This window comes from Helianthus annuus, chromosome 10 (genome assembly GCF_002127325.2).
Source record: "Helianthus annuus cultivar XRQ/B chromosome 10, HanXRQr2.0-SUNRISE, whole genome shotgun sequence".
Taxonomy (NCBI): Eukaryota; Viridiplantae; Streptophyta; class Magnoliopsida; order Asterales; family Asteraceae; genus Helianthus; species Helianthus annuus.
This window is the reverse complement of record NC_035442.2, coordinates 138,677,185-138,704,657: the sequence shown is the minus strand read 5'-3', so window position 1 is coordinate 138,704,657 and position 27,473 is coordinate 138,677,185. Positions and strand designations below refer to the sequence as shown.

At 34.2% G+C, this 27,473-nt stretch overlaps 2 protein-coding genes across 2 annotated transcripts; one reads left to right on the top strand and one right to left on the bottom strand.

Moving 5' to 3' along the window:
• The first annotated feature begins 3,630 nt into the window (after nt 1-3,630).
• LOC110885745 (lys-63-specific deubiquitinase BRCC36) lies at nt 3,631-10,651 on the top strand. The gene is made up of 10 exons (XM_022133450.2): nt 3,631-3,922; nt 5,805-5,927; nt 6,167-6,254; nt 6,540-6,625; nt 6,833-7,045; nt 7,535-7,704; nt 7,837-7,995; nt 9,373-9,453; nt 9,530-9,584; nt 10,224-10,651. Exons 1-10 carry the CDS (start codon nt 3,812-3,814, stop codon nt 10,419-10,421), a joined length of 1,284 nt encoding a protein of 427 aa, XP_021989142.1. The 5' UTR covers nt 3,631-3,811; the 3' UTR covers nt 10,422-10,651.
• Nucleotides 10,652-21,029: 10,378 nt separating this feature from the next.
• LOC110882622 lies at nt 21,030-23,235 on the bottom strand. The gene is made up of 3 exons (XM_022130599.2): nt 23,097-23,235; nt 22,938-22,994; nt 21,030-21,331 (listed from the first exon to the last, which is right to left on the bottom strand). Exons 1-3 carry the CDS (start codon nt 23,160-23,162, stop codon nt 21,125-21,127), a joined length of 330 nt encoding a protein of 109 aa, XP_021986291.1. The 5' UTR covers nt 23,163-23,235; the 3' UTR covers nt 21,030-21,124.
• Nucleotides 23,236-27,473: the final 4,238 nt, after the last annotated feature.

Below are 27,473 nucleotides of genomic sequence, written 5' to 3'. Positions count from 1 at the left end.
CTTTTTCTCTTCTTTCTCTTGTTTTCTCTCTAAGCAGCACGCACACATTTAACCTTCAAAATTTGATAACATAGGAATTTCTCCCTTTTTTGATTAACTTTAAGTATTCTAATATGATTTACACATTTAAGGCTCCACGTATCCCTATATTCTAAATACAAAAACTTACTACCCAACATTATACTCTAAGAACTCAATCACAAGTTTATAATAACACTTAATTTAAATAAATAAACATACTTAATTACTAATTCAATGTATAAAAATTCCTTCACTTAAATATCGTTAATTATAATGTCCGATAATGGGATGTTACACCTCTTTATTGAGAAAACTTTGATCAACCATTCTACAGATGTGGATTACCGGATATCATATCCAAACTATCTCACATACCCATCTTCCAAATCCACGTTACGTATCATATCTAGGTTACCATACATAGCACGAGGCACATCTACTAATCGCAATACATATGAGATGGGCAATCATCACAAAGATATTGTAGACATATATGTACACCAAACCATCATAATACTATATTATCCTCACCCTATAGTACGGTGATGTGCCTTCAAAATGAACTTATGAACGTACACATCTATGGCTCAGTAGTCTTCCGGCAAAAACAAAGCATCAATAATTTTGAAAATTTATGCAATTTTTTTACACATTTCATGCAAGAAAAGAAGGCACTCGAGGACCATGTCGAGCATCACATTTAATTATACATAACTTTACTTAGGACGGCAAACCTACTCGAGCAGTCGAGCTGAGTCAATAAACCAAGTTGTCTATTGCTTGCTTCATTATGTGCAACTGGTGTCTAAAATCTAATAATTGGGCAATTAAGGTTTATTAAATATTCATTTGGTGAAGAATATGGTGTGTATAAAGAGTATTACCATCTAGTTGGAAAAACAAATCAATATAAACAGATTGATAAAAAGTACTTCTAATTAACTAATTGTCAATCACATAATAGTTATTTGATTATCATCAAATACAAACATAAAGTGTTAATCACAATGAAATGTTAAACATAAGTACACAACTATTAGTCCTTTCAGTAACTTTAGTATAACAGTTACATGATTCATTATTTTCTAAGATATAGTAAAAGTTATTTCACTTAAACGATAAAAAAATCAAACTCATAAAAATTCTTAACCCTATACGATCACTTAATTAAAAGAAAAAAAAATCATTTGGAACAGTTAGTGGAATTAAATTTAGAGTTGTTCACTTTTAATGGTTTGATTCAAATCACACCAAACTCATGTGTTGACCAATGTTCTGAGTTATTTTGTTCAGTTAATGAATACGGGTATGGACCGCTTCGATATTACCCTCTTTAACAATTAGAGGCTCTTTGGCAAAGTGCTGAACCAGTAAGATGTCTGAACTATTAAGTGCTGAACCAGTAAGAGATCTGAACCATTAAGAGCCTGTATAATGCTTAACCGTTCAGAGGCAAATGTCTGACCAATTCAGATTAAGGTCTTAACCATTCAGACTCTGTATAAATCTTAACCATTCAGAGGCCAATGTCTGAATCATTCAGACATCTGCTCGTGAAACAAACACTCTGTACTAGTAAGAGGTAAACCAACAACCCTTTAATCAAATTGGACCAGAATAATACATATCTCTCAACAAGATTATGATTCACCCTAACATTAGATTAAAATTTAAAAAAAGTTTATTATTCATTTTCTACTGTTTCTATTATAAGGTTCTGTTTAATTTTATTCGGTCAACTTGGTTCGGTTACAACATAGTTTTTGTTAACACGTCGGTTTAGTCCGGTAATTTCAAATATCCCAAGAACTAAAAACTGAATCGTAATAACTGGTTATCAGAAAGATGTACGACCAATCCATCAATTATGTTTTATAAAATAACTAGAATTACGACCCGCCGCAATGCGGCGGGGATTCTTTAGTTATAACTAAGTCGATTTAGGACGCACACGTTATGTTGAACCTGTCAAACGGGAAAAAATAGACGATGTAAAAACGTTCACCCACACACGCACGTTGCGTCGTGTTAACTCGCAAAATTTAGAACGAAACGTAAAAACCAAAGCATAAAGCGAAAAATTTGTTGAAAATGAAAATTATAAAGGACCAAAGTTGAAAGTAAAAAAAGTTGTGAGGATAGATTTGTAAAAAAATCAAAGCCAAGATTACAACACATAAGTAAAAAAAATCAAAGTGGTTAAATCGCAAAAGATGGAAACTTTTGAATTAGAAATGAAAAATCAAGTTAATGAAAGGGATTAAATTGTATAAGATGGAAACTTTTGAATTAGAAGTGAAAAATCAAATTAATCAAAGGGGTTAAATTAACAAAGATTAAAACTTTAAACTTAAATTGTCAAAGATTAAAACTTTAGGGTTAAAAGGGAAACAAAGATTAAACTTTAAACTTAACTTGCCAAAGCTTGAAACTTTAGGGTTAGAAATAAAAAATCCATTTTTTTTTTGAAAAACTCCCAAAACCAATTTTACAACTACTATATGCATAAACTTGTTGGTTATTTATAAGGTTTTAATATATAATATATAATACTAATAGATTTTCCGGGACTAGATATATATAATAGTATCTATCATGTAATCACATAATATATTAATAATATTATTATATTCTTGTAAATACTGCGTTTATTCTGAGCCTATTAAAGTTACGAACTCATCTATTAAGTCATGAGCTCAAATTTCTGAGTTATGCTCAAGTTCGTTTATATTGGTTCCATACGAGCTTTTAGTAATCCGATACTGAATAACTCACGAGCAACTCGACTTTTTATAGCTCCTCCTTTATAAATTATTAATAATGAATAAATAAAAAATACATAAACTATAAAAAAATAATAGTTTATTGTAAAAATATATAGAATAGATAAAGTAAACTTTAAACGTATACAAAATTACAAAGCTATATTTTTAACAAAATACAAAGCAAATAAAAAATAAACCTACTATTAAGGCGGGTTGGGTGTTCACCGTAAAAATCCAACAACCTGAGTACCACATCTGCAAGCTCTGGAACACGTGACCACCAACTATACCCGCAAAGTTTCTCTCACCTCTCCACCCACATTTACATCTCTCACATCTCCTTTCATCCGCAACCATTCAATGACTTACATACCTGATTTGGTGACGGTTATGTACCGAGTGAATCCAGACAATACTCGGGCAAAGTACCCGAGTACACCCCGCCCACACTTAATTTCAATTTTGATCTAAACCAAAACCTCCATATCACACCACACAAAACATTAAGGTAGCGTTTGGTATGCAGAAATGAGAGGTGAAATGGAATGGACGATTGGGAGGAATGAAGAAAAGAGTGTTTGGTTGGTCGATGGAATGGAATCGCCCATTCAAAAATGCATTCCATTCCCTCAAAATCATTCAATCCCTCCCCCCTTTTACATGGTAACCAAACAAGACATGGGATGGTAATGATCAATTTCATTACCTCATCCATTCCATTACCTCGTCCATTCCATTACCCCATCCATTCCATTACCTCATACCAAACAGACCCTAAGTCATCACTAACCGTTGACCGTTACGGAAACAACAAAACAAACGGCATCCGTTAACATCTCCACCGTAACAATCTACAACCACCTACAGCACATAACACCCTCTTCACGAGTTCCCTAAAGTCATCGCCGAAATCTCCAACCGTCGATCTGCTTTCGCTCCGATCGGACCTAACCTTTTCCGGCCACCGGCAAATCCACCGTTTGCCGCCGTTAAAACTCACCGGAGGATTTCAAACGCCGTTAAAAATGTCGCTTACGAGTGTGAAAATGGCGGAGGATGTGTGGTTAACGTGCCTCACTCATGCATTGTCTACCGAAACTGAAGAAATCATGGGGCTTCTTCTCGGTGATATTCAGGTTGTATGTTGTTATTGATTGTTTTTAGGTTTGTACAACTGTTTTCTAGGGCTTGTTAGTTGTTTATACGTTTAGATTGCTTGTTTTTAGGCATGTAGAACTGTTTTTTAGGGTTTTTAGGTTGTTTATACGTTTTGATTGGTTTAGAATGACTGTCATTGGTTTGTGTGGTTGAAATTGGATTTGATTTGAGGATTTTTTGTGTAGTTATTTGCTGGAATGTGATTATGTTGTGTGTGTATGTGATTAGGAAGATGAGTTAAAATTTTTAATGGTTAACATGATGTGAGGTTGTTGTTTTTGGTTTTTAGGGTTTAGAGTTACCACCATTGGTTTGTGTGATGAAATTGGATTCGATTGAGGATTTTTGTGTAGTTAGTTGCTGGAATGTGATTAAGTGGTGTGTGTATGATTAGGAACATGAATTATGTTTCTAACGATCCGTCTGATGTGAGGTTATCCTTTTTTGTTTTTAGTTGTGTAGAGCCGTTTTATTGGGGTTTTAGGTTGTTTATACGTTTTGATTGGTTTAGAGTGACTGCCATTGGTTTTTGTGATTATGTTGTGTTGTGTGTGTATGATTAGGATTAGGATGATGAATTATGTTTCTAATGATCTGCCTAATGTGAGGTTGTTGTTCTTTTTTCTTTTCAGCTGTGTAGAACCGTTTATAGGGTTTAGAATTACCACCATTGCTTTGTGCGATTGAAATCGCATCCGATTTAGTATTTTTGTGTACTTATTACTTATTTGCCAGAATATGATTATGTGGTGGTATATGATTAGGAAGATGAATTATGTTTCTAATGGTCCACCTGATGTGTGGTTGTTCTGTAATTGGACGGATTTGTGTTTTACAGGGTGTGTTATCAGATAAGCAATTAGTGTTGAATTGTATACTTGCTAAAATGATGTGTGGTTACTTTCTCATGTGAAAATGTAATCATGTGGTGTGTACATGTTAGGGTTTTTAGGTTGTTTATACGTTTTGATTGGTTTCGAATGATTGTCATTGGTTTTTGTGATTGAAATTGGATTTGATTTGAGGATCTATGTGTAGTTAGTTGCTGGAATGTGATTATGTGGTGTGTGTATTATTAGGAAGATGAATTGTGTTTCTAATGATTCGCCTCATGTGAGGTTGTTGTTGTTTTTGGTTTTTAGGTGTGTTGAACTGTTTTTAGGGTTTAGAATTACCGCTATTGCTTTCATGCTTTGTGCGATTGAAATCACATTCGGTTGGAGATTTTGTGTAGTTATTTGCTAGAATGTGATGCGTATTAAACAGAATGTGATTATGTGGTGTGTGTATGATTAGGAAGATGACTTGTGTTTCTAATGATTCATCTGATGTGAGGTTGTTGTTTTTGGTTTGTAGGTGTGTAGAACCGTTTTTAGGGTTTAGAATGATCGCCATTGGTTTTGTGTTTGAAATTGGATTCGATTGAGGATTTTTGTGTAGTTGCTTGCTGGAATGTGATTATGTGGTGTGTATATGATTTGGAGGATGAATTATGTTTCTAATGGTCTACCTGATGTGAGGTTGTTATCCTTTTTCAGTTTTTTTTTTTTTATTTTTTTTATTTTTAGTTGTGTAGAACCGTTTTTAGGGCTTAGAATGATCGCCATTGCTTTGTGTGATTGAAATCACATTTGATTGAGGATTTTTGTGTAGTTATTTTTTTGAATGTGATTATGTGGTGTGTGTATGATTAGGAAGATGCGTTATGTTTCTAATGGTCCACTTGATGTGTGGTTGTTCTGTAATTGGAGGAATTTGTGTTTTATATGGTGTATTATCAGATAAGCAATTTGTGTTGAATTGTATACTTGCTGAAATGATGCGTGGTTAGTTTCTCATGTGAAAATGTTGCAATTTCAGCATTCGAAGAACGGTGTGACTGCTTTAATTTGGGGAGCATTGCCACAACCGCGGTCCGATAGGCAGAAGGACCGTGTTGAGACGAACCCTGAGCAGTTGACCGCTGCATCAGTTCAGGCTGAGATATCCTTTATATAAACTTACTTATAGTTATTGGTACTAAAAACTTCATTTTCTTTGACTCTTTACGCCCCCTTCCACATTCATAGTAGTCTCATTTAAACATTTTAACAAACTTTGGATGAATGCAATGGGGAAACTTTGTCTATCAGAGCGCATGAGGGGTATATTCATATACATTTTTCTGTACCTATATATGTATTTGTGAAATGCTTGTATTTGTTTAATTAACTCCATAACACAAAATGACTGCTGAAACTGGAAGAACTACAAGAGTGATTGGCTGGTATCATTCACATCCTCATATTACCGTCCTTCCTTCTCATGTTGGTAAGTGGAAATTTTTAGTTTTATTGTGAGTCAGAATACTGAATATATACACATATCCCAATATATTGCCACTAGTCTAAAAACAAGAGTTATAAGAGAAAATTCGACGTCTTATTACAAGTCAGAGAATTGAATAGATTAATGGTATTTCTATGTTAAACTTTTGATAATGAATAATTTTTATCCATACACTGTACCATATTTGGGGTTAATGTTATTATGTTAATATATATCTTTTTTTTTACTCTTAATCAATGTGTATCATTGTTTCGATTGTTTCTGCAGATGTACGGACTCAGGCTATGTATCAACTTCTAGATTCTGGGTTTATCGGATTGATTTTTTCATGTTTCAATGAAGATCAACACAAGGTTCTCTATTTAACTACATGTCTACATCTATATTGAAATAATTTCTAACCTATTACTTAAGAAATCATTATAATGATAATAACTTATTGACATTTCTCGTCATTTGTTAGAGTAACATATGTGCTTACATGTATAGTGTATGGAAACTGTTGGTGTTTATTGGCTAGAAAGGAGAAATAATTTTGGACATGTTTGCAAGTATATCAGGTTGGAAGAATACAAGTTACAGCATTCCAGTCCCTAGATGGAAAACAAAGTAACGCGTTACGAGCTGTTCCTGTATCTCCTATAAGTAAAAGTTCAGTTATAGATCTAGAGTCATCGTTAAGCACAGATAATTCACTCACTACTTCTGGATCAACAAGGGTAGAAGGTATAGAACTTGACACTGGCGATTCCAGAGCTGCTGCAGCTTCAAAGGTATATTTTGTAAAAAAAAAAAAAAAAAAACTTTCTGGATAGTTCATACAACTTATTAACAATTGGGGGCTTGGGCCCATAGTTCGAACAAACATAAACGAACAACCCACTGAGGCACCGAATGGTTCACAAATTGTTTGCTGAACGTTCGGTAAGTGACAGAATATTTTAACTTTGAATAATGTACCTTCCGATAGTTTAAGTTAATGAGAAACAAAATATCTGTATAAATACCTGAAGTTTAAGTTATAGAAATATGCAAAGTTATGTTTACATTACATGTTACAATAATTCAACTAACAAAAAGATTAGATAGTAATCATCGTATACGAAAATAAAAAATATCTTTTAGTTGGAAAAAAAAAAACATTTAAATCTATATTCATGTTGCTCTAAGAACATACTTTATTGGCTTATAGTTATAGATCCTCTGTTTTTATTTATATTATTCTTTTATCTATATTCATGTTGATTTATATAAACTTTTAGGGTGGAGTAAAGTCTTCTGCTCTAAAGGGGTTTTTTGCGAATGCTGATTCCAACTATAGTGGAAGAAACTACCCTGCTAGCAACATAGAAACTTCAATAGTCGATATTGATCCCATGGATATGTCTGACAGTATGCAAGAGGCCATGCACCGTTCCAATTTGGAAATGAGGTACACGAATGTTCATACTTTTTTTTTTCAAAATATTTTTTCAACCCACCCATTTATGAAAACATGTTTTGTTTTTCACTGGTGTGTTTGTATATCATGTCCATAACACAAACGACTTTTTGTTTTTGGCAGCGGTGCAGAATACGTGAGGAAAGAAGTCCCGCTTCATGTTTTGCCAACTTTGTCTCTTCTCAATCTTGAATCCCCTCTTAAATCATTCACCGATTTACAATCCGTATTGTACGAGGAGGAAAAAACGGCATACCATCAAGCAATTTTACAAAACATGAGGTACCTCTCATACTTTATCATAGCAATTTCAACCCATGTGCTTACAAATGTGTTGATTTGGGTACAAAATGTTGGCTAAATAGGATTTGGGTCAACCTTTATTATTATATTAATTAAATATACTATTAAAGAGAAACGTCGGTGGAGACCTTTCTCTTTTAACCCTCAAGTTTTTGACTTTTTCATTTCACATCCTCAAAGTTTTGAACCAACAAAAAAGGCCCCTACACTTTCAAGTCTTTACACTTTACACCCTTCAATTTTTGACATGAAACACTATTAACCCTCATCTTCAACTCTTTAAGTAAGTTACACGCTCACTTCTAACTTTTAGTAATTGACAACTTTGACCTTCTAACCTTTTCTACTTAATAACTTTACACCTTCAACCTTTTCTACTTAATAACTTTGCACCTCCTTTTGTATAGATTATCTACTTAATAACTTTACACCTCCTTTTGTTTAAATTACTTTTACGACTTTACACTGGCACACTGCAACGTGTGACACATTATTATACTTTTTTTTTATATGTACCTAACTACATTAATGTCTAAATCATAGTTATCGATAACGCAGAAGTGTTCGCTATCGCGCGCTTTGTAGCGAAGCGCCAAGGTCTCGCAATCTGTTATGTAGCGACTGAATAGCGTGATTGTAACGGATTCCAGCGACGAATTCCGGCTGGAAACCTGCAATTTCTGCCGGAAACTTGCTGGAAAATAGGAGAAAGAAGAGCGGCTGCGTTTTCTTGCGTTTTAGTTTTTTTAGGGTTAAATAACTTTATGGATTTTAACATTTAACCCCTCTATCTTTCATTAGTTTACATTTAGTCTCTAAAACTTGTAAAAAATTACATAAAAGTGTAAAATTAGTTTGTGTATTTTTAAAATTTAAACGCCCCCCCTATTTTCACTAGCTTACATTTGGTCCTTAAACTTCTAAATTTATACATTAAAAGGTATAAAAGTAACATTTTATATATATAAAAAAAATTACAGATAGCTATTTTTTATTTCTTAAAATTTTAACTACCTTATCGCTAAACACGAAATAACGGGCACTATTTCATCGCTATCGCTACGTAGCATATAGGTACCTTGTCGCTATTCGCTATCGATAACTGTGGTCTAAATTACTTTTACAACTTTACACCATAACGTTCAAGACATACTCTTTTTTCCCTATGTTTAATGACAATAACGTCACAAACGTAACGTGTGTAACAAAGTTAAAAACGCTGTCTTGTGCGTGCACTACACGTTAATGTCATTATCGTTACGCGTGTAACGAAGTCACAAACGCGACGTTGCCGCTGCAGCGCGCGGCGCGAGTCATAATTCTAGTATATGATGATTATTCATTTGTTAAATGCAGGGACGGGAAAGTCCATCCGCTGTCTTTCATTCATCATACATCAACCTATCAAGCTTCTATCTGCAAATTAATGGAATATTGGTAAGAAATCACAACCCTTTTTATTCTTTAAGAAATAAAACATTAGTTTTTATAGAAATTAAACTTTGATTTGCAGCTTAAGTCCTGCCATAAACGCTCTTCAGGACCGTATAAAAGAGAATGAAATCCGGGTATGAAAGCATACTGTTTCATGTGTGATTTGCTTATTATTAGGGATGTGCAAATAACCGACAAAACCGAACCGAAAAAAACTGAACCAAATAAAAAACCGGTGGGTTGGTCAATGGTTTTCTGAAAACCGAAAGTAGTGGGTCGGTTATGGTTGTTAATGTTTTCATACCCACCATAACCGAACCAAGCTGACATGTAGTAAAATCTTTGTCGGATTTAGGACTTTTCACCATTTTTTAATATTTGATGTTTTTGGTTGAACGTTTTTAGTACTTGAGGGTTATTTCATTTTGTTTTTGTTGAATGTTTATATGAATTTATGGAATATATCATATCACTTTGTTTAAATATTCGGTATTAATATTATAAATTATATTTATTTTTATACTATGTAATATGCTAATATATATAAATATGTAATAACAATCTATTCCATGTTAAAAAAAATTGAGCTATTTTTAGCTAGGCCTAAATTAACGGTTAACCACCCATAATCGACCCGCTATAACCTTTAAAACTGATCAACCAAAACCGTCATAACCAACCAATCGGTTATGGTTATGGTTATCCATTAACCGACTTAGTGGTTACTACCTAACCAGCTCTAGCAAAAAATGTTTATTTTATTTGTGAACCAGCTGGGTATGCTTGCAAGTGAAGCTAAAATTCTGGAAAAGGAAAGCACACGAGGCGTAGATTCAAGTTCAAGTTCAAATTCGCCACGAAACGTTTCATCTCATGGAGGAGGAAGTCCAAAGGATTTGTACAGCCCGTTTGAGTCCAACAACGTGAGATCGGTTTCTGGTTCTAGCAGCCGTAGCAGAAAAGGTTCTTAGTTTTTGATGATCCACCTTGTGGGTTGCAACTTTTGGTTCATTAATGTTGTTCTGGAATTGTATGATATCCGAATCATGTTTCATCTGGCTGTAGTGATTGGATTGTAAATGTCGACCCAAATTACCTATGTATATTTCTTTTTTTGGTTGGCGTTTAAATCGTCTACTTCTAAACGTATCTCGTGTTATAAAACATGAATCAATAGATGTCTATTCTATTGTTCAACCCACTTGATTCGTTTCATTTAAGTATAATTTAAACCCGCTCCATTTGCTTTCATGTGTATGTTGTGTCAGTTTGAAACGTTTTTCGGGTTTATTTTAGTGTTCATATAATTTGTAATTTACATCGATAGTAATTACAGTTGTGATATATTGATTATATGAAAATCATAAATTTGTCTGTTTAGGCATATTTATACATATCCATGACAAACAATATAGTAAAAATACCATCTCTATAACGATGAAATGAATGTCAAAATTCAAAAATATACCACCTGACCGATTATATAAGGGTGGAGGGTATCGTTCAATCACTTTAGGGTGTTTGAGTTATTTCTAGCCAATAATATCATGCAATGTCAAATCCTCATTTCACGTCCCATTTTGAACTCAATCACTGACAATGGTTCAAACACATGAAGAGTGGTAAAAAAAAATTGTGATTGGTTGAAAGAGGTTAGGACCCACCATTAAACCCCCCTCTCTCCTCCTTCCCGATCGGTGTATACTCTACCGAAGAACCCTGTCCCCGCTCACCGATTTGAAGCCGGCACCCCTTCCCCGTGCGGCAACCACCCTCCCTGATCAAAGTCCCCGACATGATACCGTGTACCCTAATATTTAAACATTTCAGTCAGAAGTGAGTCGGATATTGTACTTTAAGGTGAAGCTGGAAATTTTTACAATAAAGGTGGATATACGAAATTTATCCAGACTATCCGTAGCACTTCAAGCCTAGGAGCGTGGAGGAATCTAAGTCAGCACGCAGGTGGCATCACTTTTGCAGAAAATGGGTGCAGGTGGCACCACTTTTGTAGGAAATGGGCGTGGATGGGACATGAACACCGCGTTGATGGGGCGTGGAGAAAAAGACGTTGTTGTAACAATACATGAAGGGGCAAAGGGCTTGCGACGCGGCACGGTGACATCAAGGTGGCGGAGGCTTCCGACATGTGGATCAGTGGATGTAGACCACACTACACATGGTACCTCGCTTGATAACAATAGAGGTAATAATTTGTTTGAAATTAACATCTAAGAGTAAATAACTATATATTCACTATTGATTTAGTTTTGAGAGATTTGTATTCCAATTTTGTAAGACGCCCTTTTATTATAAAAGAAATATAATTCAAACTATTTTGTTTATATTTATTATAAAAGAAAAATAGTTTAAGCTATTTTGTTTATAGTTTATATAATTAGGGCTATGATCAAATACAAAGTCTTCTAAAAATAAGAAGTCGTAAGAAGGGTATCAAACGGACTCCGATTGACCTTATTTAAGCGGCAGTGGAACCGTCTCATCGAACTCTACGATGTGAGATTTTAAGTTTTTGTTTTTAGATGTTAGCTTGTAGATTTTAGAATTTTTGTTTACATCATTGTGTTTTTTCTATATTTGCGTCATTTTGTCTTTTTTGTGACTCATTGTGTCCCTTTTTTCTTCGACATGGTGTTATATTTTTCGGCATTGTGTTATATTTTAATCGACATTATGTTATATTTTGCGATCCATTGTATCTTTATACACTTTTTTATTTTTAGGAGCATTTGTAGAACAACTTTATGTAGGAAATTTCGTGTAACTTTTGGAAAATAATTTTCATCAATTTGTCAAACAAACTGAACGCAGCGGAAAACATGTACACGAGGTTCGGTTCTAAACCGTTTCCACCAGTGATCTCATTACAATCAAAATAGGTTAAAATAAAATTAAAGAATCGTGACTACCAAGTAAGACACCTTGGTTCAACGAACGATCTCGCTAGATGATCGTTGACCACGAAATTTGATTTGTTCGTTTGAAACGATTTCAAACGAAACCTAAATCTAAAGAAAATAAAGTTCAAAACCTTACCTTATGCGTAATCAAAGAAACAAATGACTTGTTTGTAAATTGTTGCTTCTCCTTCTTTATGTTCCTTTTGTTACAGCCGATCAAAAGCAATATTGAAGTCTTCCACAATATCAATAAAGTCACGTATATATAGTTTCTGTTTCTTGTTGACTTTTCGGAAAAATCAATCAAAGGAATCAAAATCCTTTTTCCAAAAGCAACGTACAGATATTAACTTGAGAGTTATATATATAGATTGATTAGTAATCCTTTTATATATATAATTTCCATATATCCCTTTTATATATATATATATCTAATATAATAGAGAGTCATGTGCCTATATTGTTGCAAAAAGTTATTAAAGATATATATATATATATATATATATATCTTTTAACTTTTAAAACCAACATTAGAGTTGTAATCTAATCACAACTCCATATAATTATCTCATAATAATTATAACAATATCTCTTGTTTTCTTTTAATTATCTAATAATTAATAATTATACACACATATTATAATTAACATGTTAATTATAATGTTTAAATCGGCTCTCCGTAATTATTCCAAATAATTACTCGTTTCTTTTATTACGCTTATTATTTCGTGATCCGGTGATTAACGATTAAAACACCGTTAAATGTTCGTTGCCCAAAGTGTAACTCTTTGGGTCGTACCTTGACGGCAACATTGAATTATAATCGACAATTGAACAAATATCCAACAATCTCCCACTTGGTCGATTGGTCGATTAAGTTTCAATGTAGACAATAGTGGGTGCCTAGCTGCATCATATTGCCCCCGGCAAGGTATGACAAATTTATGTCAACTAATTCTTTGCACTAATCAAACCTTTGGTTATGCAAATGCTATAGCCCTGGTTATCGACTCATTTATCCCTCTGTATTGAACACTTGTTGAACATGAGACATGGATCCAATTCATTCTCATATATTATTCAACCATTTCTAATTTCGTTCCTGATTTGAAGTGGTTTATCAAACTATTACTAGTTCGAGCGTGGCCACGCGTTCACACCAGTTCAAACCAACGAAAGGCGCCAGAGTGTTCCTCTCCTAAGTATAGAAGCACAGATCCCTTTGGCTACAAACAACTCCCACTAAACTTCAGATCATTCCCAAAACTATCCTTATTACTGCCAGTTACGTACAGCGTTAGATAGAATCAAAGAGCAACCATTCATTTAAGTTAGTTCTAGTATGTACCGCAGGTCTAAGGATACAATGATCGTACCTATTCAAAATGTCTTATGACTAAGATCCATGAAGATCATTTTGAAACGAGTTACGCCCAATATGATTCAACTAATCATATCAGTGAATATGGTTCTCAACACTTTGAGTATCCATGATATGGATCAACCATCTAATTCACAATAGTCTTTTACCAGATTGGTTCTCACGAATCTGATAGACTACGGACATTTTAGAATACAATATTCATAGATACTTAACGTACTAATATTTGAACACAAATATAATAGTTTAAAAGACATTCAACCATTAAATTCAAATAAACATAAAATACCGTTTACAGTTCAAAATGCACCAAATTACTAAATTACAAAATCAGACCCACTGTCTAGCATATCTAAGACCTATACAATCAGCATGCTTCTCGTGTCTCACTTGAGGTATAGGCTTAGTAAACGGGTCCGCTAGATTCTGATCAGTATCAATTTTCTCTACTACGATGTCTCCTCTTTCCAAAACTTCCCGTATGTAATGGAATTTTCTGAGAATATGCTTCGTGCTGTGATGCGACCTTGGTTCTTTTGCCTGAGCAATTGCACCTGTATTGTCGCAAAATATCTCGATAGGCTTCTGTATGCTTGGTATAACTTCGAGATCAGCAATGAACTTTTTCATCCAAACAGCCTCCTTAGCAGCTTCTGAAGCCGCTATATATTCTGATTCAGTGGTCGACTGGGCCACCACGCTTTGCTTAGAACTCTTCCAAGTTATAGCACCACCATTTAAAGTAAAAACATAGCCTGTCTGAGATCGTGAATCGTCACGATCCGTTTGGAAGCTTGCGTCAGTGTAACATTTTACTTTCAGCTCTTCTTCCAAACCGCCAAATATCAGAAACATATCCTTAGTTCTTTTTAAGTACTTTAGGATATTTTTCACAGCAATCCAGTGACTTTTACCAGGATTCTGTTGATATCTGCTAGTCAAGCTCAGAGCAAACGATACGTCCGGTCTAGTACATAACATGGCATACATGATGGAACCGATAGCAGAGGCATATGGAACCTTTTTCATATCCTCTTTATCTTTGTCCAATTTGGGACACTGATCACTATTCAGTACGGTTCCACTTGCCATTGGCAAGAGACCCTTCTTGGAATCTTGCATTGAAAAACGTCGAATGACCTTATCAATATATGCACTTTGACTAAGTCCAAGTAGCCGCTTAGATCTATCTCTATAAATCTTTATTCCTAGAATATAAGCAGCTTCTCCAAGATCCTTCATTGAGAAACATTTACCAAGCCAGGATTTAACGTCCTGCAACATCGGGATATTGTTTCCAATGAGAAGTATGTCATCTACATACAGGATTAGAAAAGTAATAGAACTCCCACTTGCCTTTTTGTAAACACACGGCTCATCTTCATTTTTGATAAAACCAAATTGTTTGATTTTCTGATCAAAACGAAGATTCCAGCTTCGAGATGCTTGTTTCAATCCATAAATGGATTTATTCAACTTGCAAACTTTCTTAGGATTCTTAGGATCTACAAAACCTTCAGGCTGCTCCATATAGACATCTTCTGTAAGGTGTCCATTTAGGAACGCGGTTTTGACATCCATTTGCCATATCTCGTAGTCATAATACGTGGCTATGGCAAGTAGAATCCTAATAGACTTAAGCATGGCTACTGGCGAGAAGGTTTCCTCATAATCAACTCCTTGAGTCTGAGTAAATCCTTTAGCAACCAACCGAGCCTTATAGGTTTGCACATTTCCATCCATGTCTGTTTTCAACTTGAAAACCCATTTACTTCCTACAGTCCGACATTCGGGAGGAAGTTCAACCAAATCCCAGACTTGGTTGTCATACATGGATTGCATCTCGACGCCCATGGCTTCGAGCCATTTTTCAGATTCGTTACCTGAAATCGCAGCTTTGTAGGTTGAGGGCTCTTCTTGATCTATTATCAAGACGTACCTATCAGGTGAATACCGATTAGGTTCATGACGATCCCTCGTACTTCTGCGGACGCCTAGTGTTACATCAGATTCCTGAATCCTCTCAGGTTCAGGTTCAACAATATTTTGTTGAGAGGCAGATTTGACTATTGGTTGATTAATTTGTGGTTCTCGAATTTCCTCAAGATCCACAAGATTATCTCCAATTCCTCGCGCCATAAGCTCATCCTCTAGGAATGTTCCTCGACGCTTAGTGAAAACTCTATTTTCAGCAGGATTATAGAAATAATAACCAACCGGATATGCATATCCAATGAAAACAACTTTTTCACCGCGAGGATCAAGTTTGTCCGAAGACTCACTGGTAACATAAGCGTTACATCCCCATATGCGAAGGTAAGAGACTTTAGGTGGTTTACCATGCCACATCTCATATGGTGTCTTTTCTACCTTTTTAGTAGGAGCAATATTCACAAGACGTGTAGCAGTTTCAAGAGCATAACTCCAAAAGGAGTGTGGTAAGTTTGTACGACACATCATTGATCGAACCATATCTAATAAGGTTCGATTTCTCCTCTCAGACACACCATTAAGTTGTGGTGTTCCAGGTGGAGTTAGTTGGGATATAATCCCACACTTCTTAAGATGTTCATCAAACTCTTGATTAATGTATTCACCACCTCGATCGGATCGAAGTGCCTTAATCGTTTTCCCTAGTTGATTCTGTACTTCATTTTGGAATTCTTTGAACTTTTCAAAGGTTTCATGTTTAAACTTCATAAGATAAACATATCCATATCTACTATAATCATCAGTAAATGTAACGAAGTATCTTTCCCCGTTCCTTGACATAGTCCTGAATGGACCACATACATCAGTATGTATGAGTCCTAACAGGTCTTTGGCCCTTTCACTAGTTCCGGTAAAAGGGGCCTTAGTCATCTTGCCACTTAGACAACATTCGCATAAATCATAAGTCTCCTGACCCGTGGATTCTAGAATCCCTGCGGTCTGGAGCTTCCTCATGCGATTGATGTTAATATGGCCAAGACGACAATGCCAACGATATGTTTGATTAAAGCTAGTTTTAACACGTTTAGAGGAAAGAGAGCATACTATATTATTTGATCTATTGTTAGAAGTATCTATTTCATAGACACCATTGTGAGGCTTAGCCTCAAAATAGAACACGCCATTTAAAAATGCAGAAATGTTACCATTAACAATATCAAAAGCATAATTAAAACCTTGTTCTCTTAAAGCAGAAACAGAAATAATATTCTTAGTCAAACTAGGAACATAAAAAACATTGTCTAAAGTAATAAACAATCCAGAAGGTAATTCAAGAACAAATTCTCCAACTGCCTTCACAGCAACTTTCTGCCCGTTCCCAACGTGCAGCTCTAAGTCACCCTGCTTCAGCTTCCTAATCCTTTTTAGTCCCTGCAAATCATTACAAATGTGAAAACCACATCCAGTGTCAAACACCCAAGATTTGCTCGAAAAGGAAAATAGATCAATAACATGTATACCTGAGGATTCTCCTATCTGCAGCTTCTTAAGCTTCAGCTCAGCCAGGTACTTGGGACAATTCCTCTTCCAATGCCCGATCTCATCACAGTGAAAACACTTGGCATCTTTATGAGGCTTTGCCTTCGGAGTGGCAACCTTTTTGCCTTTGCCCTTGTCTTGCTTACTCGCCTTGCCTTTTCCCTTGGATTGCTTCTTCTTGGTTATTCTTCCTTCCCTGATCGCTAGCACTGGATTGCCCTTAGTTGGGATGTTTGTCTCAGCAGTTTTTAGCATCTGATGCAACTCTGGGATCGTTCTTTCCCACCCATTCATGTTATAGTTCATTACGAACTGATGATATGAATTGGGTAGCGAGTTAAGGATCACATCCGTAGCTAACTCATTACTAAGGGGTGCGTTCAGACGCTCCAGTTGATCAATGAAAGACTTCATTTTCAGTACATGAGCACTGACCGAAGTACCTTCCTGCATGCGACATGTAATGAGAGATCTCATCACCTCAAAACGCTCATGACGAGCTTGCTGCTGAAACATGTTTTTCAGCTGCTCACTCATCTCATATGCTCCCAAGTTTTCCAGATTCTTCTGAAGTTCTGGAATCATCATAGCAAGCATAAGACATGTCACATCTTGGGAATCATCAACATGTTTTTCCCATGTCCTACGGGCTGCACCCGTATTAGCAGCAGGTGCTTCGGGAATTGGTCCTTCAAGGACATAAGCCTTTTTCTCCGCCCTGAGAACAATTTTCAGGTTGCGGTACCAATCCATGAAGTTAGAATTATCAAGTTTAGCATTTTCAAGGATGGACTTAAGCGAGAATTTGGTGTTATCAGAATTGTTTGTAGACATCTGTAGAATTTAGAAGAAAATTTTATTAGTAATTTTCATGCATTAACCTAATTCAATTTTGACCCAAGATATACAAAATTTTAGGAATTAGGATGAGATCCCATCTCCCCATAACTCAGTGAATGGACTTAGCACTCTTCACTGGCATAGATTGAAGGGTAGGTGACGATCACCAATTGTGTCAACTACACAATTCTCGGTTTGGGGTCGCATGACGAGTGTTGTCAAGCATTGGTACGTTAACCCCAACTACGCCCATTTACACAACCGTAGAAAACGAATGCAGGGTAAACACTAACATTCGCTCTCGTGTCGCAAAAGTGATATTTGTCCTCAAATCAGAACTGTAGCCCGGCCCATGTAAGCATGGAAATCGCGGAACTACCCCTAACCAAAACCGTAGGCCTGGATGCAGGGTAAACACTAGCACCAGGGGTTCGGATAGATCAGTTCGGGTGTTCTTAATTCAGGGTGGCGTAGAATATCGATTTTAGTTTGGGTTATATTTTAAAATTACCAGTTCGGGTCGTTTTAAAATACTTGTACGGCCTATGGCATGAACATAGGCTATACAATTCCTTTGTAAAAATCAATTTTACGTTTTAATTTGTGACGACTTGAAACACCTTTCAATCACTCGACCGATTAATTTTAAATACCCTATTTAATCTAAGTTGGTCGTGTCGCAAATTTATTTTAATTAATAACGTTTATTAATTACGGTTTTCAAATTAACTTTTAATTTTTGAAAAACCAATTTTGATTTTTGTATTTTAAAATAAACTGTTTATTTTAATTACCTATCCAATACTTAATAAACCTTTTATTAAAATTGTCGTTTTAATGATCGTGTATTAGTTATTAATTTTATGGCGTAATAAACATCTCATGGCAAAACGCAAAATAAATAAATAAATATGCAATTCCGGGTTCATAATATGTTCGGTTCGTTCGAGCCCAAGAACGTGAACCGAGCCCATTAAGTGTAGCACAAACCCTTTTGTGCTCCCACTTAATCTAAGATCCAATCCAAAAAAAAAACTTCCTTTTTTTTGTTTGTTTAAATTTCCGATTGGAAAAATTTAATGAGTTATTTTTTTAATAAAAAAATATATATCGCTTTCATATTAAAATCATTATTTCAATATTTCCAACTTTTTAATTTATTTAACCGCGTAGCTAAAAAACTAATTTAGTACGCGTGTCATAAAAAAAAAAAATTCTAAACCCAGATTTGCATAGTACGATCATTAAGCTAAACGAAATAGGTTAAGGCCAAAAATTATTTCAAAGAAGACTTTGACAAGTGTTAGTTTTGGCCTTAATACAAACTTGCCTATAACTATTATACGTGATAGGATCCTATCCAAATCTACTCGATTTTAAGCATGCAATTCTATAAACTACTTTATCAAAAATAAACCTACTTTGATTTGTAAGGTGGCTCTGATACCACTGTAGGAAATTTCGTGTAACTTTTGGAAAATAATTTTCATCAATTTGTCAAACAAACTGAACGCAGCGAAAAACATGTACACGAGGTTCGGTTCTAAACCGTTTCCACCAGTGATCTCATTACAATCAAAATAGGTTAAAATAAAATTAAAGAATCGTGACTACCAAGTAAGACACCTTGGTTCAACGAACGATCTCGCTAGATGATCGTTGACCACGAAATTTGATTTGTTCGTTTGAAACGATTTCAAACGAAACCTAAATCTAAAGAAAATAAAGTTCAAAACCTTACCTTATGCGTAATCAAAGAAACAAATGACTTGTTTGTAAATTGTTGCTTCTCCTTCTTTATGTTCCTTTTGTTACAGCCGATCAAAAGCAATATTGAAGTCTTCCACAATATCAATAAAGTCACGTATATATAGTTTCTGTTTCTTGTTGACTTTTCGGAAAAATCAATCAAAGGAATCAAAATCCTTTTTCCAAAAGCAACGTACAGATATTAACTTGAGAGTTATATATATAGATTGATTAGTAATCCTTTTATATATATAATTTCCATATATCCCTTTTATATATATATATATCTAATATAATAGAGAGTCATGTGCCTATATTGTTGCAAAAAGTTATTAAAGATATATATATATATATATATATATATCTTTTAACTTTTAAAACCAACATTAGAGTTGTAATCTAATCACAACTCCATATAATTATCTCATAATAATTATAACAATATCTCTTGTTTTCTTTTAATTATCTAATAATTAATAATTATACACACATATTATAATTAACATGTTAATTATAATGTTTAAATCGGCTCTCCGTAATTATTCCAAATAATTACTCGTTTCTTTTATTACGCTTATTATTTCGTGATCCGGTGATTAACGATTAAAACACCGTTAAATGTTCGTTGCCCAAAGTGTAACTCTTTGGGTCGTACCTTGACGGCAACATTGAATTATAATCGACAATTGAACAAATATCCAAACACTTTATCCTATATAATTATTTAATTTCTCAGACAACCAATAATATACTATTACCACTCATCATTGTTAAATTAGGGGAGTTCAAAAAATCAGTGTATCCATCCAAACCAAAAAAGGTCGGCCAATTTAGAATATATATTGTCCGATTCGCAGTTTGGTTTTAACAATTTACGGTTTAGAACTTGGGACTAACCGTTTCACATTTAGTTTTTTATTTTTTTTTTGCCATTTTGGTATATAAAGTTATGTATTTATATTACATTCATAGACAATCCTTACCATTAAAAAGATAATATAATACAAATTGTGCTTTTCATTTTTTTTTTGTCCAAAACGTTAAACCACCAAATCCAAACCATCAAATGCTGAAAAGCGGCCGGTTCGGCAGACCCAACCTTGCCAGTTCAGTTTGTCTATTTTCATAAACGTAGTAAGCAGTTCCATCAAAAATCTTAATCAATAAAACCGATCAAACCAGACCGTAAACATCATACATCGGGAGTGGGGCAAACATACAAAAAATCATGTCATTGCATTAGTATGACTTAAAATCAATGATTTTACAACAAACTTAACAATTTCACTTTCACCATTAATTCACACATTAGTTAGTATCTATGGTTTCGCGGCTGACCATTGGGAAGGGGTGTGTGAAAATTGTGGCTCTCTGGGTTATGTCCCCAGGTATTCCTAACAGCAGTAGCCGCACCGTGGGCTAGGTTTGCGGCACCTTGGGCTAGCCCCATTGCACCTCTCGCCGCTCCAGTAGCTATGCCTGACGCTCCATACGTCATTGTTTTCATCGAACCACCAGTCTGCATTGTACCAAAACAAGAAATTTCGATCACGTTTTTGTTTTTGCTACAATTATGTAAGATGCATGCAAGAGGTTTTTGTGACATATGATTATAACTAATAATGTTATATATTATTACCGTTTAATGTAATAAGAAAAAACAAAAGGTAGTCACCACATCATTGCTAATAACAATACAACTGATACAATAAAAGTTTGTTATATAACACGAAAAAGTAACATTATCTAAACAAGAATTTGCAAATGTTGACTACACACAATTATATATATATTATATTATATTATATTATATATATATTGATTTCGAGTGACGATAAATAGTAACTTTATTTTTATAATAATACATAGTTTTTTATTATTTTATTATTTAATATATTATAATAGCTTATTATTATATTTACTTTTAATAACATATTTTTCTTTTTTTTAAACATCTATTTCCTTTACCTTTTTTAATAAGCGTTTTTTTTCTTTTTTTTAACATATATTAATTTATCGATTAATTTGATACTTTTTAAATAAGTTACGTTTATAACTTTTTTTTTCTAAAAACTTAAGTACGTAGTTGTGCATGATTTCTTTCCCCGACATTCTATTATAGTTTTGTTAAAACGAGGTTATACTCAAAATAAAGTATTTATTTGGTATCATAAAACGGTACGATGATAAACTAAATCGTTCTAATGGTTTGACTTTCTAAACAACATGCTTTATTTTCAAATCACGTTTGTTTTACATTATCATTTGCTCGGTTTCGCCGCAACGCGCGATATAAAAAAACTAGTTCACTATTAAAGGAACAGTGATTTGTTTTTTAATTATTAAGTTTTAATTATCTAAACAACATTTTGCTTTGCAAATGTTGACAAACACACAATTCACTATTAAAGGGTTAGTGTTTTTTTGTCTTTGTTTTTTTATTATACTATATATAATATACGCATTTAATTTAATTAAATTTATAATCTAGTTTTTCTATAATAAATTTTGTCCACCAAGTTTTCTAAAACAAAAACATGAATATATGGTCGTGTTAAATTTTTTGACGTTCTGACATAAACTTTATTAAAAACGAATTTGTATTCATAATCAAGTATTTTATTTTCATAAGCTATAGGAAGAATCGGTACCGTACACGTATCATAACCATAACGAACCAAACCAATACTAACTGAGCAATTTCGATGCCAGTATCAATGTTATCAGAAACGGTATCGGTATTTGTTTTTATTGTTTTTCGTCAATGTAAAACACGACTTTATTTTTTGAGTTATATCATACAACGTTCAAAATCGAGTAGTATATTGGGTATAATTAGAACCAGTGTTGGTATTCTTTTTTATGATTTTTCAATCGATGTAAAAGAAGTGTCGATATACCACTCCGGTAACGAATCAAACCAAACCAATACCGACCCAAAACCGAATTCCTGCCACATCGCGCAAGAATTCCCACTAGTTAATAACATTTTTCATTGCATACAATAATAAAAACCAACATGTATGGAAAATGCTATTAAATAAATAACATAAAAGCCTTTTAGTTATGAACTTTTTGAAATGACTTGATCTCATACGTTATTCTGAATTCAAGGAAATTCATACCTGATTTATTAGACTAGAATTTTCTGATTGTTCCGAGCCAAAATCTTCTCTGCGCAGCTGTTACCGGATAAAGCGAGAGAATGAAAAACAATGGCTCAAATATTTATGACTAGAGCTCCAAACCAATAAACCTGTGGTATATAGATGTGATTTAGTTACCTGACCCTGTGGTTGATCATCGTCAGCGTCATAGCTTAATAACGCTTGTCGATTTTGGCTCGACATTCTTTATTTGTTTCGATGTATATTTTCAGATCACAAATCTATTGACTATTTATATGTGTTTTTATAAGATTAAATTGTTGGTTATAAGGTTGTGGAAGGAGACCAAAATGTGTGAATATGGTAACATATGTGATTTGAATGGTTGGATGGGGGATGTGTGTTTCTAATTTTGGTAGACTTGGTCAAGACATGAGAATTAACTTGTTATATGGTTTAGCTTATGCTTAAAAGTTTTAGCATAAAATGGCAAACATTAAAAAAATATATTGTCGATTAATTACAATGCTATATATAGTAATGAAATCAGATCAAGAAGCAATGACCAAATTGTGAATGTAAAATCTTAAATTATGTTGACATGAATGTAGTTATAAAAGTGTATCATACAATTGTTAACTTAAGTAGCGAACTTTTACCAATGGGGTTGTGGTCTATTGGTAAAGACAAATTCTTTAAACACCTGGGTATGGGATGAGAGATCTTGGGTTCAAGTCTCACGATGACAAGAATGAAAAGAAATTGGCGTTCGAAAAAAAGTGGAGAAGTTTTAACTTGAATGAATAATAATCAAAATAATAACAGATTTGTGAGCATAGATTAGAGATTGAAAACTAAGATCTATATATACACAATACATATATACACAAACATTGCACATACACATACACAACAATCACGTGCGCGCACACACACATACACATGTGTGTGTTTATATATATTAATTATTTTATATTTAAATTAATTTTGAAATATAAAAACGAGGAATTCTAGGATGGTTCTTTGCAAAATGAAGAAATCAGAAGAAAAATGGGGAGAATATAGAAAACCTGATGTGATGCTAATGTGGCATCCGTGTAAAATTGGGGAAACTGGGATGATTGCTCCCCCTCTTAGAGAACACACTTTGAAGATGACTATATAAATCCTACAATCTAAAGGACATTCACTCAATTACAGTAATAACTAGTAAATACTTCCCGCGCTTCGCGACGGGTATCTCCTGTCTACAAAAACAAAAGTACCATCATGATTTAATATATTGGGATTAATCAACATGAAATCTTTAAGCGGCTAAACAAAATATCCAACCTTTTTTCTCACAACCTGCTTCTTTTCTCAATTCACTCAATTACAGTAATAACTAGTAAATACTTCCCGCGCTTCGCGACGGGTATCTCCTGTCTACAAAAACAAAAGTACCATCATGATTTAATATATTGGGATTAATCAACATGAAATCTTTAAGCGGCTAAACAAAATATCCAACCTTTTTTCTCACAACCTGCTTCTTTTCTCAAAACATCTCATTAATAAAATATTTATGCAATCCTCTTTGGGTCCAAAAATCTTCAACTTATTGTAAAATTGTTTAAGTGGCTTATGGCTTGATTTATGTTGTTTAAGTTGAGATATAAAAAAACAATAGATTTATGTTGAAAAAAAAGACTTCAACTACATTCCATCATAGCCAAAAGAAAACAACTTTTTTTTATTTATTCAAATCAAGAGTTCAAATACTACTCAAAATATTCAACCACAACTTTATTACGGTTTTTATTTAAGAAAAAAATCGAACTGGATATACAGTTAATCCAAAACATATTCTTACTCTTCCTGTATTTTAACATTAAAAACACTTATCATGTCATCTCAATTGTTGAATCATGAGATTACCTGATACAAGGTTGTACGATAGAGAAAAATTCAGATCCATTTTTGTTAGACACGTTAGCAGTCGAAATGGCGATAAACGATAGTTTTCATTGACTCGCCATTGACTTGATCACCATTGTTCAAGATCGTCATTTTTGCCAAATTTGTGTTGTACTTTGGTAGTGACATGGATAGTTGAATAACACGTTGACCCTTATTTTCATTACATAGTTCTTTTATTTTCATTGCAACAACCTAATCATCATGTAGGAAAGTATCATTACCTTGAATTTTAGTGAACTCATATTTATCAGTAATTGCATCATTACGCAGCCAATCTACACAAATTGATCTTTCAGCCTTTGACATCCTAAACCCACACCGTTGTCCATCATGGAACTTGAATCCTTAACCTTATTGGGAGGGATACCACTGCGACATGACTATTGGTTTTAGTATTTTAAGACTCACTGAATTCGTAGTAATTGTCAAATAGGCTAGATCTACGACGGTAACGATTGAAGTTGCTTTGGCAAAACAACTTGCGTAGGGGTGCGAGTCTGACAAATTTTCTTGAAATTCCTATCGAGTCTCCTGTGCCTACTTTCTGTAATCTTTGCAGGAACAACTTGTGTTCATCCTTAGTCCATGGAATTAGTGTAGATTATCAATGTTGACATGATTATTAGTTTAGGCAAATGAAGTTGAGATATAATTGGTACCAATGAAAACAAATCTTGCGTCAAATATTCCTCATTCAATTTCAATCAATATAAACTTAAAAGCAAAATAAAACCATTATATAATATAAAACAAAGTTACGAACCATAGATTGTTTCTTCGCTACTCTATAACTTGTTCTATCACCTCATGAGTAATATCCAATGCATAAAGTATAGAGAAAAAAACAATATAGATCTTTGGAACATGTATTTAAGAGTGTCATTAAATCAGAAATCAAGCCATAAACCACTTAAAAAAGCTAAGACATAGGGAGAAGTAGACTTCCTAAACAATGAGCACCTTCTCAAGAACCCTTTTGACTTTTGGAGTTATCTATCAATATTTGTTATTAATTTCAACAATAGACGATGATCATCGTCACATGTCACTTTAGTAGTAAAGAGTCCAACCTAATCCTTTTGGTGCATTTTTCCCTTTAGAATACTAAATGTTATGACATCCATCTAAATAACTTTTCGTGCCAATTTGAATCACTTCCCTACCATTTTTAGCATCTGAATAAATAACATTTAGTAAACTATAACTACTGTCAAAATAGGGTGTTAAAAACTGAAAATAGAAAAGATCTTGATTGTAAAAATAGTACCTTATCGATTACGAGAAACTAACTAATTGAAAGTTTGGTGTTGATTGTAACTTGTGTGAATCTTTAGTCTCTTTTTAGAGAAAAATGCCCAGATAGTCCATGTGGTTTGCCCATTTTCACCTTTAGTCCCTAACTTTCTAAAATTACAGCTATAGTCCCCAACTTTTACAATTTCGTTCCCGGATAGTCCCTAGCGCGAATGGGGGTTAGTTTTTGGTGTTAAGTGAATGTGAAATTACTAAAATGCCCTTGATATTAAAAACCTAAATCCTTCTTTATAAACCCTAAGTCAGTAAACCTAATCATTAGATTCGAATACCAGGAATGAAATTGAAGTAAAATAAGTTCATATTTCGAAGTTAATTGAGTTTGAATACGATCTATAGTTATAGCAGGCCTGTAAGGTTGTGATTTGAGGTCTGCAACAATGGCGGATGATCTTCTTCGTCATCATAGTTTCCTGCTGCCATTGATGACGTCAGCAGCTTCTGCTTGCAGTTGGTTTATCAACAACAAGCAACCTAAATCCACCGTCAACCGACCACCACTACCTCCACCGTCACAGTCACCTTCAACCGACCACCACATCCATCGCCACCTTCAACCCACCACTAGTATCTCCACCACAACACAAGCCCAATCTCCACCGCCAACACCACTGTGAAATTGGTGATAAAAAATCAACCATTTTATTGTAGTTTTTAAGTGTGAAATGTGGATCTGATTTCAGTTTCCAGGTTTTATCGATGAATGTACGGTGGTGGCAGTGTCCTTAGTGGATGTCGTCGGAGCTCAGGTGGTTATTATCTCGGTTACCGGACACACTATCGCTGAGATCAAATCTGGTTCGTGGTTGAAAAAGGATTCAAAGAATCATCAAATCTAGATCGAGATCTAGAAACCGGAAAACATGAACATGTGGTTCGATTTTCCGGTGATGCAGTTGTCGGAGTTGCAGGTGATGCCAGACCAGTGACAGGGGGTGGTGTTAGATTCGGGCCAGGTGGTTAGAGAATTTGAGATGGTGGTGGATATTGTGCTCTCATTTAACCCAATTGGAACTTGTTTTTATCAACAACAGAGCACAATCTGAGATGGGTTCTTCTTCAATTTCATACCCACCAAACATTTGACCATCTAGTCTTGTTTTTTGATCTTGGGGTCACTTAATTGCTCTTATGTTCTTGGTGAAAAATGAATGCAATATGATACAGGTTTCTTGTGAATTTGCATAAAGATGGTGCGTTTCAATTCTTAGTTTTTACTCAGTTTTAATGTTGGATCCTCTGTTTCTTTAAAAAATTTATCATCTTGCTCTGTTTTTGGAC